Source organism: Nomascus leucogenys, chromosome 20 (genome assembly GCF_006542625.1).
Source record: "Nomascus leucogenys isolate Asia chromosome 20, Asia_NLE_v1, whole genome shotgun sequence".
Classification (NCBI taxonomy): domain Eukaryota; kingdom Metazoa; phylum Chordata; class Mammalia; order Primates; family Hylobatidae; genus Nomascus; species Nomascus leucogenys.
Window position 1 is genome coordinate 36,757,203 of NC_044400.1, and position 17,521 is coordinate 36,774,723.

Below are 17,521 nucleotides of genomic sequence, written 5' to 3' on the forward strand. Positions count from 1 at the left end.
CCCTCGGCCCGCCTCCCAGGAACTCTGAGCCAATGGCGGCCTGGCATCGGCGTGCCTATCCGGTGCAGCGCGCGCGGGCAGGCAGTTGCAGTTGGGCGCTCAGCAGCGGTGGCAGCCCGCTGGGGTCTGGAAGTAGCATTGGGCTAAAGCAGCAGAGTTCGCCATGGTAAGGCCTGGGTCACTCCCGCCCCGCAGATGCCCAGGCAGACGAAGTTGGCCTCGGGTGGACAGAGGGATGTTGTTGGGAGCTGAGTGGAGGCCAGAGAAGGACGCAGGGTCTAGTGCGGGACAGGAGGACACGGGATCGTCTCCTGGATCTGCGGGTCCCAGGGCAGGGACGGTGGCTTTTGTTTTAGATGAAGCTGCCGGCCTTCAGTGGACGGGGACCACTGACAGTGTCCCGTCCCCCAGAGAGCAAATAGTGGCGTCGCCTCTTGAAGACGGGAGGGCGCTGCTCCCGCTTCACATGTCTTTGTGCTACTGGAAACGACTGAGGAGCCCCAGGAGCCTTCGCTGACGGGGGTTGGGGCTGTGGACATTGGTCAGATTAGGAATTAAGGCTCAGACACTGCTGCAACTTGCCTCGTTCACCTAAAGGCAACCGTTAGGCCAGGCGCAGTGGCTCACGCCTGGAATCCCAGCCCTTGGGGAGGTGGAGGCGGGCGGATCACCTGATGTCTGGAGTTCAAGATCAGCCTGACCAACATGGCGAAACCCAGTCTCTACAAAAAAATACAAAAATTACCTGGGCATGGTGATGCGGGTCTATGGTTCCAGCTACTCGGGAGGCTGAGGTGGGAGGATCAGCCCAGCCTGGAACTTTGAGGCTGCAGTGAGTTGTGATGGCACTACTGCACTCCAGCCTGGGCCACAGAGACCCTGCCTCAAAACAACAAACAAAAAAAACAGCCTGTTAACAGATTCCCAAGTCTGAATAGCTGTGGTTTGTCAGTTATCCTTTTTTTCCTTTCTTTTTCTTTTCTTTTCTTTTTTTTTTTTGAGACAGCACTCAACAAATGCTCTGTTGCCCAGGCTGGAGCACAGTTGCAGGATCACGGCTCCCTGCAACCTTGAACCCCTGGGTTCCAGCAGTCCTCCCGCCTCAGCCTTCCAAGTAGCTGCTATTACAGGTGTGTGCCACCACACCTGGCTAATTTGTACATTTTTCGTAGGGACAGTGACTCACTATGTTACCCAGGCTGGTCTCAAACTGGTGCCAAGCGATCCTCTCACCTCAGCCTTCCAAAGTGCTAGGATGACGGGAATGAGCCACCACACCCGGCTTGGCAGGGTTTAAAGAAATCACCAAAGGACAGTGCAGTGTCCCAGCACTGATGACGTCTGGGAGCCATTACACCCGTAGGCTTCAAGGGGTAGAGAGAGGGAGTGGTTACAAGAAATTGAGAGGGTAGTTTTATGAAGAGGGCAACCTGCCAGAAGTGTGGCCTTGAGAGGGATTCAGGTCACCCACAGCAGCTGAGCAGGAAGGGGCCAAGGAGGGAGTACCCTGGCACTGCTTTCCTCCAGCTCCCCAGTATCCCACTGCTGCCTGCCATTGACCAAACCAGCAAGAAGCCAGAGGGCGAGGAAGGCCTCTGATGCTGTTCTCAAGGGTCAGCCTTTGAGAGCACAGAGCAGGTGGTGAATGATGGAGGGGGTAGATCTGGGGGGCAGAGAGAGGACACACACTGAGCACCTGGGCTTAGACCATGGTGACCTGGAACCTACTCTGTATTTCCTTACTCAACCCAGCTACCTTATCCTTTGATCAGGACATAATCAAAAACTGCTATATATTCTTCAGAGAATTACTGTGACTGGCTATAATGTGGGGTTGATTATTGACATTACATGGCTTCCAAGTTTTAAAATAACCTAATTTTTGTGTAGTGGCAAACAGGTTCTAGGGCTGCCTCTAGAACTTAGTAGCTAGTGTGGTTTACAGCAAGTTAGTTTTCACAGGGATAAAGGGATCAGTCACCTAACGCTCCTAGGAAATATCAATTGTGAAAGCGCCAGATACTGAAGCACCATATAAATATTAAATTAGAATATTTTGCATGCCATACAGTTTCAAGTTGCCTTGAAATGAATGGGTTCACGTTTATGTTCCGGTTCACAGCGCGAGTGTATCTCTATCCACGTGGGGCAGGCGGGTGTCCAGATTGGCAATGCCTGCTGGGAACTGTACTGCCTTGAACATGGAATTCAGCCTGATGGTCAAATGCCAAGTGATAAAACCATTGGTGGCGGGGACGACTCCTTCAACACGTTCTTCAGTGAGACTGGAGCTGGCAAGCACGTGCCCAGAGCAGTGTTTGTGGACCTGGAGCCCACTGTGGTCGGTAGGTACCTAGGCACTGGATGGCAGCTTTCCTGAGAGGGTGGGAGAGGATTGGTAAAGCCCCGTGTGGGCTCCTTTGAATCCTGCTGAAAGGATGGGATAGACAGGCATATGCCCATGGCATTGTTAGGAGGGAAACTGAAAAGTTTGTGATGAAAGTGTCTGTGAGACTCGGCTCCTAATTTAGGAAAACCTGACCTACAGGGAAAAGCTGCTTTGCCAGCAGTAAGATGGGCTGTGAGGAGATTCCCTCGTGGCTGCCTCAGCCCTGCAGGTGGCCCTGCCTGCACTGTGCAGTGGCATTGGTTTCCTCCTGAATGCTGTGCACTCTCTTATGCTGGTGCACGAGAGTCTCAACCTGCATCTTAGGCATAGAAGGTAAGTACAGGACAGTCATTTGCTTCCTTCAGATTAGCAGCCTGAGGTAGTTTCCAAGGAGAGCTACAAAGAGGCAGCACCTTTCAGTGGCCCCCCCAGGAGATGACAGCATCACCTGAAAGCCTGTGGGACCCAGGTCATCCAGGGTGCCCTGATGGGACTGCCCTGCAGAAGTCACACTGACCTGGTGACTGCCCAGGTTGTAAGAGTTTTTAACTTACAGCCTTTGATGTAGCTACACGTAGGAAAGAATTACGTACCTGCATAGGAGTGCAAGAGCTTATTTCCTTTCACTGGGAACTGGTGCTGACATTTATACAACGCTGAGTTTAACTTCGTAGAGTCATAAATTGCATCTGCAGTTTGGTTATCACACAGAGACATTTTCTAGCAGACACTGCCACTGTTGACCTATGACATGTAGGTCATGTACTTTGAACAGCATGTACTCTGTAGAAGTGAACAGTCCTGGAATGTGTCCATCTTGGTGAGTACAGGCCTTAAAAATTCACAGCACACACTGTCTCTTTTGTAGATGAAGTGCGCACAGGGACCTACAGGCAGCTCTTCCACCCGGAGCAGCTGATCACCGGGAAGGAAGATGCAGCCAATAATTATGCCAGGGGCCATTACACCATCGGCAAGGAGATTGTTGACCTAGTCCTGGACCGGATCCGCAAACTGGTAAGAAGAGAAGGTTTCATGTGGCCATTGTCTTGCATGGGAGGGTAGTTCTTAGAATGTGAAAGGGAAGTCATTTTATCAACACTTAGACCAGCATCTTGGCCGGGTGCGGTGGCTCACATGTGTAATCCCAGCACTTTGGGAGGCTAAAGCAGGTGGATTACCTGAGGTCAGGAGTTTGAGACCAGCCTGGCCTACATGGTGAAACTCTATGTCTACTAAAAATACGAAAATTAGCTAGGTGTGGTGGCACACACCTGTACTCCCAGCTACTTGAGAGGCTGAGGCAGGAGAATTGCTTGAACCCAGAAGGCGGAGGTTGCAGTGAGCTGAGATTGCACCACTGCACTCTAGCCTGGGCAACAGAGCAAGATTCCATCTCAAACAAACAAACAAAAACTTAGACCAGCATCTTGAGTCCTACTGAGTCTGCAATGGTGATTTGTCCGTAGATCTTTGCTTTTCTTTGCTTCAAAGTGTACCGCGTGTTTATTATGGATGATTTGAATCCACATCAAGTCTTTAGAGGCAAAGAGAAGTGGCCCTGGCTTGTTGGAGGTTGGTGGTGTGGCTTCCACGGGCATTGGCTCACGTTGTCTGGTTTCTCTCAGGCGGATCTGTGCACAGGACTGCAGGGCTTCCTCATCTTCCACAGCTTTGGGGGCGGCACTGGCTCTGGGTTCGCATCTCTGCTCATGGAGCGGCTCTCAGTGGATTACGGCAAGAAGTCCAAGCTAGAGTTTGCCATTTACCCAGCCCCCCAGGTCTCCACGGCCGTGGTGGAGCCCTACAACTCCATCCTGACCACCCACACGACCCTGGAACATTCTGACTGTGCCTTCATGGTCGACAATGAAGCCATCTATGACATATGTCGGCGCAACCTGGACATCGAACGTCCCACGTACACCAACCTCAATCGTCTGATTGGGCAGATCGTGTCCTCCATCACGGCCTCCCTGCGATTCGATGGGGCCCTGAATGTGGACTTGACGGAATTCCAGACCAACCTAGTGCCGTACCCCCGCATCCACTTCCCCCTGGCCACCTACGCCCCAGTCATCTCAGCCGAGAAGGCCTACCACGAGCAGCTGTCTGTGGCTGAGATCACCAATGCCTGTTTCGAGCCAGCCAATCAGATGGTCAAGTGTGACCCTCGCCATGGCAAGTACATGGCCTGCTGCATGTTGTACAGGGGGGACGTGGTCCCCAAAGACGTCAACGCGGCCATCGCCACCATCAAGACCAAACGCACTATCCAGTTTGTGGATTGGTGCCCGACTGGATTTAAGGTATGACTGGGTGATGTGGAGGCCTTTCAGCAAGCAGCAGATGCACAAAATAACAATGGCCCTGAAGGCCCACATCCTTTGGGGAGACTATCCCTGTTCCATGGGCTAGGCATGTGGGCATAAATTAGTGAACCAGAGTTGATAATTGATTCAGTGATTTTTTTTTTTTTTTTGAGACAGTCTTGCTCTGTCGACCAGGCTGGAGTGCAGTGGTGCGATCTCAGCTAACTGCAACCTCTGCCTCCTGGGTTCAAGCAATTCTCCGGCCTCACCCTCCCAAGTAGCTGGGATTACAGGTACCCGCCACCATGCCCGGCTAATTTTTGTATTTTTAGTAGAGATGGGGTTTCGCCATGTTGGCCAGCTTGGTCTTGAACTCCTGACCTCAGGTGATCTGCCTGCCTCAGCCTCCCAAAGTGCTGGGATTACAGTCGTGAGCCACTGCACCCAGCTCAGTGATGTCTTTTGAACTCTTTCTGAGTCATCACACTATATATCTGTGGTGAGCTTTATTGATTTATTTATTTTTTGAGACAGGCTCTCGCTTTGTCCATCAGGCTGTAGTAGTGTGATCTTGGCTCACTGCAACCTCTGCCTCCCAGGCTCCAGCGATTCTCTCACCTCAGCCTCCCAAGTAGCTGGGACCACAGACATGCACCACCATGCCCGGGTGATTTCTTTTTTTTTTTTTTTTTTTTTGAGACTAGCTCTGTTGCCCAGGTTGGAATGCAGTGGCGCGATCTTCACTCACTGCAACCTCCACCTCCCGGGTTCAAGCAGTTCTCTGCCTCAGCCTCCTAAGTAGCTGGGATTACAGGCACCTGCCACCACGCCTGGCTAATTTTTGTATTTTTAGTAGAGATGGGATTTTGCCATGTTGACCAGGCTGGTCTCGAACTCCTGGCCTCAGGTGATCCACCCGCCTTAGCCTCCCAAGTGCTGGATTACAGGCACGAGCCATCGCACCCAGCTAATATTTGTATTTTTAGTAGAGATGGGGTTTGGCCATGTTGGCCAGGCTGGTCTCAAACCCCTGGCCTCATGTGATCTGCCTGCCTCAGTCTCCCAAAATGCTGGGGTCACAGGCTTGAGCCACCACATCTTGCCTGATGTGGTCATTTATAGAACAAGTTTGCTGATCCCTGCTCTGGTTGACCCTGTGCACTGCTGCCAGGACCTCAAGTCGTGTTATTCCTGAGTTCTGAAACTTGGAATGCTTCCCCTTTGGTTACTACCTTGGAATGTCACCCCCTACTTAGGCAGGCACATGGACCACTTCGACCACTTCCTGCTGCTGTGGTAGCAGCATTCATATGACTCTTGACCCATGCTCTGCTACCTTTGCATATCCACAGTGGCTTGTTTTGTGGGTCAGAAGTGGGTATGATGTTCCTTGTGAAAGCATGGGGAAGAGTTGTATACTCTGAATCTATCTGGGTGGAAAAAGTTTAGCTACAGAATTTAATTGTAATCTACAAAGAAGACAAGCAGCATACATTTTCAGAGGGAAGACTGTCTTCACCTGGGCACCTATCACATGTCACAGGTACTAGGACACAGCCCTTTAGGTAGCTTGGGATCCCACCAGGGTGGCTACTTCCAAGGTTCCTTCTCTATTCCTCGTCTGGAACTATCACCCCGCCTGGCGCAGAGAAGGGCTTAGTGACGTTTGTGAGGTGAATTGAGCATTCTCCTTGTCACCTACAGGGTGTCTTCTGTTTGAGGAAAAGTAGCTACCATTTCTAGGTTTGATATAAGCTTCATGGACTGCTTTCTTTCCCTTCTCCGGCAGGTGGGCATTAACTACCAGCCCCCCACAGTGGTCCCCGGGGGAGACCTGGCCAAGGTGCAGCGGGCTGTGTGCATGCTGAGCAACACCACGGCCATCGCGGAGGCCTGGGCCCGCCTGGACCATAAGTTCGATCTCATGTATGCCAAGCGGGCCTTTGTGCACTGGTACGTGGGCGAAGGCATGGAAGAGGGAGAGTTCTCTGAGGCCCGCGAGGACCTAGCAGCTCTAGAGAAGGATTATGAAGAGGTGGGCGTGGATTCCGTGGAAGCTGAGGCTGAAGAAGGCGAAGAATACTGAGGGGAGGGTGTGGTGGGTTCTCCCCTGCCACCCCCAGGATGGCTACTTTCAAGTTGTTTGCAATTAAAGGTTCTGTATAAAACCAAGACCTCTGTGTGTCGTGCAGCTTAGCTCTGCCTACAGGAGCCGATGGGACCCCAGAGCCTGCATGGACAGCGGTGGGGTGCCAGCCTGCCCTGCTGGCGTGGGGTTTGGTGCAGCAGGACTGTACATAAGCAGCTGCCATGGAAGTAACCTGACCAGGGGAAAACAGTGTTTATTCAAAGCCAGGCATTCAATGTACAGATTTCCTAAATTCTAGGAAAGCAGAGTCAGGGTTTTCAACTGAATTTGCGATTTTTCGGGCTTATTGATGGGTCATGCTGGCTAAAAGGGAGACTAGAAGTGTTGGAGGTCTGTGGATGGGGCTTGTCCATGAAGTCTCTAAAGCTGTGGGTCAAATCTGTAAGGTCAGGACATCTTAAGAGAGGGAAAGAGTATTAACCGAGTTCCGCACAGCATTCATGACCCACAGAAGGTTACAACTCACCCATGCTGACCCCAGTGCTCCACGGTAACCTGGAAGGCAGCGTTTGCCCTCTGTGCGCACATACAGCCACCCTGTCCCTCAGCATTGCCAACTGTCTTGGTAGAAAACCTCCCATGAGGTGGGAGATCGAGACCATCCTAGCTAACACGGTGAAACCCCGTCTCTACTAAAAATACAACAAAATTAGCTGGGCATGGTGGTGGGCACCTGTAGGCCCAGCTACTTGGGAGGCTGAGGCAGGAGAATGGCATGAACCCAGGAGGCGGAGCTTGTAGTGAGCTGAGATCACACCACTGCACTCCAGCTTGGGTGACAGAGCAAGACTCCGTTTCAAAAAAAAAAAAACAAAAACAAAAAACAAAAACAAAAACAAACAACTCCCACATTTCACTTCCAGTGAAGCTTGTTGACGCCTATTTATAAAAGACCTGGCAATCCAGACACCTTTTCTCAGAACCCAAATCAGGTTCAGGAAGTTGACCCATGGTGAAGGGACCTGGTTAGTTCACTGTGGCACAACCAGGCCCGGCACAGAAACTTCATTCTAAGTGTGCCTTAATATCAAAAAAAACACGGTAGAGAACGTCTGACCTGGACCCTCTGCATCTCAGAAAGGTTTATTATCAACTGAAGGAGATAACACGTAGCCTTTGCTGGGGACAAAGATGTGACAAGTCTCTGCCCCATCCTAGGTGCTGCCCTGCGTAGGGCTCTTCCCAGGCCCGCCCCCCTTGGGCAGCCTGGTAGCGCTGGGCTGGCGTGGCATCTTCTGGCTGGATCCTTCGCGGCTGCTGCGTTCCACCAGGGCCAATGCTCCCCCGAGGGCAGTGCTGCCTTTGTTTCTCCCTAAGGAGACATAAAGCACAACGATTAGGAACGGGTGCACCCGTAACTGCAGCACCTGCTGTACTCGTACTCCTTGGGCAACATTTGGGTCTACACATTTCCATCAAAGTCGCTTCAGCTAGAGGCCCTGCATCAGCCCCAAGTCCTGAGACTCAGAACCACTAGACAGGTCATGCCCCAGAAGCCCTTGGCAGTGTGCAGGGGACCCTTTAGGATGTGTCTGAGGAGTGAAGCCATGCAAGGAGCACACTGCCAAGGGAACATTTTAAAAGGACACATGCCACATTTTAAAAGGGAACATTTTAAAAGGGCCCATTTAGGGAAAGGTAGGTGCGCTGGTCCACACCTAGCCTGGTCAGCAAACCTAGTCTGCCCTGATGGTGCCATCAGCGGCAGCAGCAGCAGGGACGCGCTGCCTCATCCTCAAGGTGTGTTCATGCTGGACTGTACATCTGAGCTGCCCCAGATGGTGACACGCAGGAAGTACTGCAGTCACCAAGTCCTGGAATTGGGTTTCTGATTTTGATCTTGGAAGCTCTTTCATTGTTTCCTACCTACCCGAGTGTTCTGCAGTGGTCAAGCCTCTTGCTTTTGGGTTCAGCTGCCAGATTCCATGACAGGGTTCCTGCCACGGTCTGAATGCTTGAGACTTTCCTTCTGACCACCAGAGGCTCTCTCGGATGAAGACCACCGGTTCAGAGTTTCTTTGATTTGTAATTTGCTTACTTTACTCTTTAAGATAGCCAAAAAAGATCTGCAACCACACTTGGGCCAGAGCTTTATTTTAATGGGATGGATTTCCCTGGGCTCAGGGTGTTGACAGCATCAGCAAGACTGAGAGGACCCTCCAAGGTACAAAAGTGCCGGGTAGCAGGCTTGCCCATGGGGTCACAGCCCCCCATGCGGAGTGCCTTGGCCAGGGCTCTCCCCTGCTCTGGCCTGGCAGGGTCTGGCCCATGGGCTCTAAACAGGGCATGTGTCCCCTGCCTGACTCAGTGTTGGGTCCCCCATTTTGTCCCCCTAGCGCTTCCTTTGTCCTGACTGAGGAAGTGCCTTGATCACTCTGACCTAATCAGCTACATGTTCCCCTGCAGGCTCAAATCCTGGCTGGGGCTTGCATGTTCCCAGACACTGATACACGTTTAGGTTGTTGCCTGGAACACTGAAAGATCTGACATGTTGCTAAGCACGTGGAAACTGGTCCCACCCGAGCCAAATTCCTTGCACCCTCATAGAAACTCCACACCCCACCCCCTCAGTGCGGTGTGCCTAGGCACAACCTCTTTCCTGGCTGTCCCTCATGAGGGCACACTGCAGCCCCCTCTGTATGTAAGTTCCCTAACAAATGCTTTGGACTGACCACCCTGACATTAAGTGTTTCTTCCTTTGGAATCCCAACTGGCTCTCATCCTGGAAAGGTCTGGGGCAGTCCCCTGCGGGAACTCCCCTGCCACCACTTTTAGGGTGACTCCAGACAAGGGTGCAGCCAACAGAACACCCAGCCTCAATCCTGGTCCTTCCCTGGCCTCTTAGCAAGTGTAGTCAAGTACCCTGCAATGGGAAACTGGATTCCTGGAGAAAAGATGCAACCGGGTGTCCAGGGATCCATTAGGTCATTTCTGTTTCACCATCTGTCACCTTGAACAAGCAGAGACTCCTGTGTCTGAGAAGCCGTGGACCTCCGCTCTTCCAGAGGTACCTCCAGCTCCCTTTCTATGCTAATACCACAAAATTCTCCCCATACCCTGCAGGGATAGAATGGCCCTCATGAGTTTCCGGGGAGTTCTTCCTCAGAGAATGAGATCTTTGCTCATTCTTGCCTGGTGGTGGTGAGGGTTACAGCGGTGTCATGCTTGGAACTCTGTCAGCTTGGCACACTTGACTCAACAAAGATGGAGTCAGGGTTGCCCTGAGCCAAGGAGGAGCGCAGTCAGGAACACGTGGTGGGCGATGGTTGGCCACCTCAGCCCAGCAGTGACTCGTGAAACAGGCACAAAGCAGACAACGGCCACCACGCATCTCTTGTGGTACGAACTGCCATTATTCTAGTCCCCACTGACTGGTCAAGGGGCAAGGATTCTGTCTTCCATGAGCAGACGGGCCTCGCCACCCTGCAGCAGCTCCCACACTGGGCCAGCATCCTCCTCTGAGGCCACAGTCCCTCTGCAGGCCAGGCCAGACAGAGTCAGATCTTCTGTAGCTGCGGCCTAATCTGGGTGCTTAGATGCCCATGCACTCTCAGCTCCCCACAGCACGTGGCATGGCAAGCCGCAGACTTGGGCCTGACTCTGAGCCGGCTTCCCTTCAGCTTGCCACCATCTGAGCTTCCTCTCCTCCCCTCAGTAATGACCCAGTCCTTTCTGGAAACAAGGATGAGAGGGAAGCAGAAAAAAGCAAATAATGCTTTTTTTTTTTTTTTTTTCCGAGTGGTGGGGGAGAGGGGTTTAGAGACTGAGTCTTGCTCTGTCACCTGGGCTAGAGCACAGTGATGCAATCACAGTTCATTGCTGCCCCAAACTCACTGCCTCGAGGGATCTTCCTGCCTCAGCCTCCAATGTAGCTGGGACTACAAGCATGGGGCCACACCTGGCTAATAATGCTTATCTTTAAATCTGACAGGGTTGACAAACCCTGGAAATGTGAAGCCAACATAACTTTAGGCCATAACTGATATTAAGAAAATCCTGGAAATCTTCAGGAATTGCATGCTCTCGGGGTTAGTGGAGAGCCCTGTTCAGGCCTTCTCACTTTATGAAGGATGAGAAGGCCCAGAATAGAAGGGCCTGCAGTGCCTTGCAGTGGGAAAACCAGCTTTGCTTAGCCCTGCTCCCTCGGGAGGGGCTACTGAGTCAGACGGGCTAGACAGTGGGATTGAACCAAGTGTGGCTGCAGGTTGGGGTGTGAGGGCGGGGTGACTGACGCCCCTACACCTGGTCCCTGGAGGGCCCTCCAAAGCGCCAAAGATAGTCAATGACCATTGAATGTTAAAAACAGCCTGGCTCAGCAGGGGTCCGTGGCTCATGCCTGTAATTTCAGTGCTTTGGGAGGCCAAGGCAGGAGGATCCTTTGAGGCCAGGAGCTAGAGACCAGGGGGACAACACAGTGAGACCTCCATCTCTACAAAAAATTAAAAAATTAGCCAGGTGTGGTAGTGTGCACCTGTAGTCCCAGATACTCAAGAGGAGGTGGGAGGATTGCCTGAGCCCACGAGGTTGAGGCTGCAGTGAGCCACTGCACTCCAGCCTGGGTGATAGAGCAAGACTGTCTCAAAAATAAATAAATAAATAAAAGGTAAAAGAAAATGCAGAATTAGCGCAAATACTTTAATTAATCTAAAATATCCAACATATTATTTCAATATGTAATCAGTACATAAGTTATTCATAAGATGTTGCATTCACCTTTGTTCTTTTTCTTGTTTGTTTGTAGAGACGGGTGGGGTCTTGCTATGCTGCCCAGGCTGGTCTCAAACTCCGAGCTTCAAGTGATGCTCCTGCCTCAGCCTCCCAAAGTGTTGGGATTACAGGTGTGAACCAATGCCCAGCCTCATTCACTTTGGGGTTTTTTGTTTATTTTTGAGACAGGGTCTCACTCTCTCACCCAGGCTGGAGTGCAGTGGTGCAGTCACAGCTCACTGCAACCTCAACCTCCCAGGCTCAAGCAATCCTCCAACCTCAGCCTCCCAAGTAGCTGGAACTACAGATGTGTGCCACCATGCCCTGCTAATTTTTGTATGTTTTGTAGAGATTGGGTCTCCCTGTGTTACCCAGGCTAGTCCTGAACTGCTGAGCTCAAGAGATCCAGCAGCCTCGGCCTCCTAAGGTGTGGTGGGTTTTTTGCATTCCCTTTTGTACTAGTCCTTTGGCATCTGCTGTGCATAACACACGCAGTGCAATGACCACACCAGCCATGTGTGGCCCGAGATTCCTGTATCAGGCAGCACAGCTCAGGTGAGACAGCTTCCACACTCCAAATGTCATCTTACACACATGCTCTGGACAACTTTTAAAACGTATAGTTTCCCTAAACTTAAATAGAACGCTTGACTGAATTTATTTTTCCCTCAATGACTCCAGACTCTCACCAAGACAAGCATCACCCCTCTGTGCTTCTGGGGTTTTCTGTTTCCCCTTCCCTATGGGTATGAGTGAATCTGGTGGTGGTTGTCCCCACAGGCCGTCTGGATGGCTGGGGGACAGGCATCCAGAGGACCCAGGGTGCCTGCGGCAGCTCACAGAGGCAAGCTCGAGAGGGCCTGGTCTATAGCCTGCAGAACTCCACACCAGAGTCCTGTGGGAAATCTATGGCCTCCATGCCCCCCAGCTGGATCACTCTGACAATCCCCCTTATGTCCTCCATCCCAGATTCTGCCATTACCAGGGCAGCCGGAGCTCTGTGTGGTCAGATGCTGTAACATGTGGGCCTCAGAGAGCTCTCAGCATTCCATCTGTGGCCTCTGCCTCTCACTCCGCAGCACACTCCTGGTGTGGCCCCACGTCTGCCCCATTCCCTCCACCTCCTCCTCAGGTTCCACTCTATCCCGATGGGGCCTCCATGCCCTCATGTCCTGGCTTTCTGCCACCCAGCCTACAGGACCTGGGCTATGCTTCCAGGACAGAGCCCTCAAGGAACAAATGACCCTGAGGGGCCCCGCACTCCAGGCCACTCCTGTCCTCGGGTAAATTCTCTCGGAGCCCCCATTCGCTCACACGGCACCCCCTAATCCTCCCGGCCCCTCTATGCCTGCATTTCCAGTGCCACAACCCCCACATACATCTTGACTGTACCTCCCACCTGCCTCCTCCCGCCCCAGGCCTACCAGCACCTGGACAGCACTCTGCCTCACCCACCCCCTCCTACTGCCCCAGCCCACACCTGTGGGGCTCTGCCGACCCCCCTCCTGCTCCGCCCTGTGTAACCCTTGCTGCTCTCTTGGCTCTGAAGCCTCCTCCCATCTCCATTGCTAGCAGTTTTTCTTTTTTTTCTTTTTTTTTTTTTTTTCTGAGACAGGGTCTTGCTCTGTTGCCCAGGCTGGAGTCCAGTCACAAGCTCTCGGCTCACTGCAACAACCCCCTCAGGCTCCGGCGATCCTCCCACCTCAACCTCCCAAGTAGCTGGGACTACAGATGGGCGCCACCACCACGCCCACCTGGCTAGTTTTTTTTTTTCTTTTGAGACGGAGTCTCACTCTATCCCCCAGCCTGGAGTGCAGTGGCGCGATCTCGACTCACTGTAAGCTCCACCTCCCAGGTTCACGCCATCCTCCTGCCTCAGCCTCCCAAGGAGCTGGGACTACAGGCACCTGCCACCATGCCCGGCTAATTTTTTTTGTATTTTTAGTAGAGACAGGGTTTCACCATGTTAGCCAAGATGGTCTTGATCTCCTGACCTCGAGATCCGCCCGCCTCGGCCTCCCAAAGTGCTGGGATTACAGGCGTGAGCCACCGTGCCCAGCCCTGCATGGCTAGTTTTTGTATTTTTTGTAGAAATGGGGTCTTGCTATGTTGCCCAGGCTGGTCTAGAACTCCTGAGCTCAAGGGATCCACCTGCCTTGACTTCCCAAAGTGCTGGGATTACAGGTGTGAGCCACCACACTGGTCTCGCTGGTGGTTTTCCTCACTGCCTCTCACTGGACTGAGTGTGATCATCTCACTTCCCTGCCACGCCCTCTGCCCTGAGAGCTGGGCCTGGCACCCAGAGCCCTGAGTGAGTGCTGAGTGAGCAGCAACATCCCCTGGAGTGACAAGGACTCTGTTCCAAGTTTCTCTCTCCTGCTGGACGCTTGCCCCTCAACTGCTCATCTCAGCCTGCAGTGCATACACCCCTACTACAGGCCTCTCCCTCAGCCCCTCTCCACCCTCTCTTGGGCCTGAGCTCTGGGTGGCAGTGAGGTGGGTGCTGTCAGGAGGCGCATGCAGGAGGTGCAACCAAATACCCTGGGCTCTCACAGGCCCCTGGCTCTGGGCCCCTGATCACACCTGGTGACACCTGGAAAGTGTTCCAACTCAGGAGTGAGGCAGGCAAGGGGGCTGAGTACTGGAGTGTGGCCATGGGACCAGCACATGGCATCTGTGTGGCACTGCCCAGGAGACTCTGGGAAGGTGGGAATCTCTGTTTCAGCCTCCAGACTTCCTGTCCAGGTAGGGGACAACTTCTAAGAGGCCGAGGTGTTTGTCACGCCTGGGGCCGTGCTCTCCAGCACAGCACACTGCACCCGGCCAGCTGTCTTCCCCTGGAGTGGGGCTCTTTACACTCACCACAGTTCGCCTCTGGGGTGTGGGGGTGTTGGTCCTGTCTCCGGATGCCAGCCCGACTGTGGGGTCTAGAGACTGCCACACCATGTCTCCAATAAACCAAGTCAGAAATTGTGCCCTTTGCTAAGCGGCAGAGCAGCGGTGGCCTGCATGGTCCTGCCCTTGCAGCTCAAAGCTGCTTGGGCCTCCTGGGGCCAGGCAGTTTCCATGGAAACAAGGGAGAGCACCAACCCCCAGAGATAAGCCAATAAACGCAACCTGCAAAAGGAGAGAACAGGCAGCAAGAGAGGCGGAGGGAACCCGGGGGGCCTGGAGAGAGAGGCGAGTGTGTGGCAGCCGGGCTGTGGAGCAGAGCCGGAGAGGCCGCAGGCTGCGGGCTGGAGGAAAAGGAGGGCCTTGCAGGGGGGCTACTGTTCCTGGCAGAGAGAAAGGAGGCCTCTGGAGGTCAGAGAGAGACACAAAGAGAGCAGACAGAGCGAGGGTCAGTGAAGAGGCCAGCACGCAGGTGCCCGGGCCCTCTTGGGTCAGGGGGCGTGGGTGCCCAGGCCCTGGCACTCCCCCCATGAAGGCAGCCTGCTCTCCATGCCTTCTCAGGATGCCTGTGCGGGTCTCCTTGTGCTTCCAGGCAGGGAGCCAGCTCTGGGCCTCCTTCCATTGGCCTGGGAGGTTGTGCTGCATTTCAGAGAGAGCCATCCGGAGCAGATGCAACATGCGGAGAGGATGAGCAGGGACGGAGGCTCCACCATGACACTCTCAGTCCCAGCATCTCCTCAGCCCAGTCACCACACTGGAGAGGGAGGAGGCCCTTCAGACCCCGCAGGCCTCTGCACCCTGGGAGTTCTGCGTCTGACTCTCTTCCTGCAATCATCAGAGGGAAGCTGACCAATACTGGCCAAGCCCCTGCGCAGGAACTGGGCCCAGGTGGGGTAAAGGCAGGAAGACCTCTGCCTGCCCTGCTCCCTGGGCACTTCCCTGGATGCTGTATACCACAGGGCAGAGATAGAGACTGTCTTTTGAAAAACATTTAGAGACAGGATCTCACCCTATCACCCAGACTGGTCTCAAACTCATGGACTCAAACGATCCTCCCGCCCTGGGGTCCCAAAGATTATAGGCGTGAGCCACGGCGCCCAGCCCCAAACCGTCTTGATTCCCGACTTTGTAGGAAGAAGGCCTGAGTGAAGAGGTGGGAAGGAGCTAAGCGGAGGAGCCCTACCCAGCCTGGACCACCCTGGGGCACGCACTCTGCGTCCACCTGACCTGGATGTGCCTCCTAAGGCTGGCAGCGAAGACCGGGAGCAGAGCCCACGGATGGGCCCTGCAGGTGCTGGGCCTAGACCGACAGACAGGCCTGGCCACTCAGGGCCACGCCGCCGCTGTGCCGCGCCTGCCCCCTCCCCGCCCGCCACCCCCGCCATTGGGGCAGGGACAGCGGGCCCAGCTCTGACCTCGAGTCTCGGGCACGCTCGACGTGGGCAGAGACACGGCCGCAGGGTCCTGGGGCTCGCTCGCTAGCCTCTGCCCGGCACACATGGACTTGAGCATCTGGAAGACGGCGAGGGGGGCCACGTTAAGCTTCAGCAGGTCCACCAGGATCCTGGCGGGGACAGACGCGGGGCCGGTGAGCCCTCTCCGCCCGGCGCGGCCACCTCCCTGAAGACCCGACAAGGACGGGGGCGGGGGGCGGGGGGCCGGGGCTCCTCTCGACCAGCGGGCCGGGCGTACCCGGAGAGCAGAGGTCGGGGGTGTCTAGCGAGTATGCGGCCCCCACCCACTCCGCTCACTTGAACACGTCGGGGTCGATAGCGCCGCCCGCCGCCTGCGCCAGCTCGTACAGCTCCATCTCCTCGGTGCTCAGCACCTTCTTCCGCCGCAGCGCCAGCTTCTGCCGGGCCGCCTCCAGCCCCGGGGGCGCCGCCGACCCCGGCCCAGGACCTACGCCCTGCGCCGCCATCCACGCGGCCCACGGAAAGGTGCGCCCTGCGCCGCCCGCCCCCTAACGGCTACCCCCACCGCCCTCTCCCTGCAGCGCCAGCGTCTGGCCTCCCGGGCTGCCCGAGCGGCGGGAGCGGCGGGAGCGCGGGGACGGGGCTGCCTCCGCGGCGTCATTGGAGCCCAACAGTTATTGGGCGCTCACGGTGTGCTGAGCGGCGCTCTAGGCGTCGGGAGTGGCATGGCGGACTGCAGGGGCCCGCTGCTTGGCGATCTGGGCCTCCCTGATAGACTGCATTGGTCGTGCTCGCGTAGGTGGCAGCCCAGTGCCAGGCATACATTGGGCGCTCAGTAAATGCCTCTTTCAAGAAAGCGTGCAATTTTCTGGTCCGCGCCGGTGCACCACTATGGGTCGCTTTTCGGGGCGGGGGGGGTCAAGGGGGGGCACTAATCTACAACCCTGCTTAGGCGCACGCGCATTCCTTGCTGGGGAGAAAGTGCGTGAGCCCTACCTTGGGGCGCCAGAGGCCGCCACAACGCAGGCGCATTCAGCTACAGACCACCCCCTCCTCCACACTCCTGCCTCTCCACTTCCCTTCTCCGCCCGGCCGGCCTTCGCTTTGCGCACGCGCCTTTTGAGGTAACGGCCCAAAGAGGTAGAAGCGCTTTTCCCGCCCGGCCGCGGGGCGTGGCTCTGCGCGTAGCTTGATGACGACATTTCGGCGCCGTGGCGGAATGGCGGCTTCCACCTCTGAGGCGGGCGACGCTATGGGTCCCACAGGTGAGTGGGGCGGGACGGGCGCGTGAGACGGTCCGGCGCCCTGGGGGCTTCCCCGAGCCCCTGCGGAGGGCATCTCCGTTCCTCCGCGAGCCCCAGGACTCGGGCTGGCCCGCCGGCTCTGCCGGCTGTGCCCAGGCCGGGCAGGCTGGGGAGTGGAGGGCCCCGCTTGAGTCTTCTTGCCACCCCTCTGGGCCATGCCTTTGTGCCACCTTCCCGCGCGGCTCGTACACTCTGTCCCGGTCCGGTAGGTGTTCGTTGAAGGTTAACCTTCGTTGAAGGAATTGAGGGAAGGAGAGCTTTCTGTTGAAGTTGAGCCTTGGGCTCAACAGGCGGTGTGGGAGGAAGAGCCGGGTGTGGGTCCCAGCTCGACCCCTTCCCCTGTTTGCTCACTT

At 55.1% G+C, this 17,521-nt stretch overlaps 3 protein-coding genes across 9 annotated transcripts in view; 2 read left to right on the top strand and 1 right to left on the bottom strand.

Annotated features, from left to right (window-relative positions):
* The first annotated feature begins 2,209 nt into the window (after positions 1-2,209).
* TUBA3E (tubulin alpha 3e) lies at positions 2,210-7,507 on the top strand. The gene is made up of 4 exons (XM_030801375.1): positions 2,210-2,345; positions 3,258-3,406; positions 4,018-4,698; positions 6,491-7,507. Exons 1-4 carry the CDS (start codon positions 2,225-2,227, stop codon positions 6,785-6,787), a joined length of 1,248 nt encoding a protein of 415 aa, XP_030657235.1. The 5' UTR covers positions 2,210-2,224; the 3' UTR covers positions 6,788-7,507.
* Positions 7,508-7,903: 396 nt separating this feature from the next.
* On the bottom strand, positions 7,904-16,726 carry MZT2B (mitotic spindle organizing protein 2B). 3 transcript variants are annotated; one of them, XM_030801381.1, is made up of 4 exons: positions 16,201-16,726; positions 15,865-16,013; positions 14,675-14,854; positions 7,904-8,162 (listed from the first exon to the last, which is right to left on the bottom strand). In XM_030801381.1, the coding sequence occupies exons 1-4, from the start codon at positions 16,368-16,370 to the stop codon at positions 8,005-8,007; spliced, it is 657 nt and encodes a 218-aa protein (XP_030657241.1). In that variant the 5' UTR covers positions 16,371-16,726; the 3' UTR covers positions 7,904-8,004. The 3 variants fall into 3 exon arrangements, with proteins under 3 accessions (XP_030657241.1, XP_030657242.1, XP_030657243.1); XM_030801382.1 differs by lacking the exon at positions 14,675-14,854; XM_030801383.1 differs by lacking the exons at positions 14,675-14,854; positions 15,865-16,013 and having other exon boundaries at positions 16,201-16,447.
* SMPD4 (sphingomyelin phosphodiesterase 4) overlaps positions 15,890-17,521 on the top strand; it is a 37,759-nt gene continuing 36,127 nt past the window's right edge. Inside the window, exon 1 of one of the 5 annotated variants that reach the window (XM_030801376.1) lies at positions 15,890-17,129. The gene's annotated coding sequence lies outside the window, so the exon portion shown is untranslated. The remainder of the gene's footprint in view (positions 17,130-17,521) is intronic. The other 4 variants (XM_030801377.1, XM_030801379.1, XM_030801378.1 and 1 more) reach the window with 4 other exon arrangements.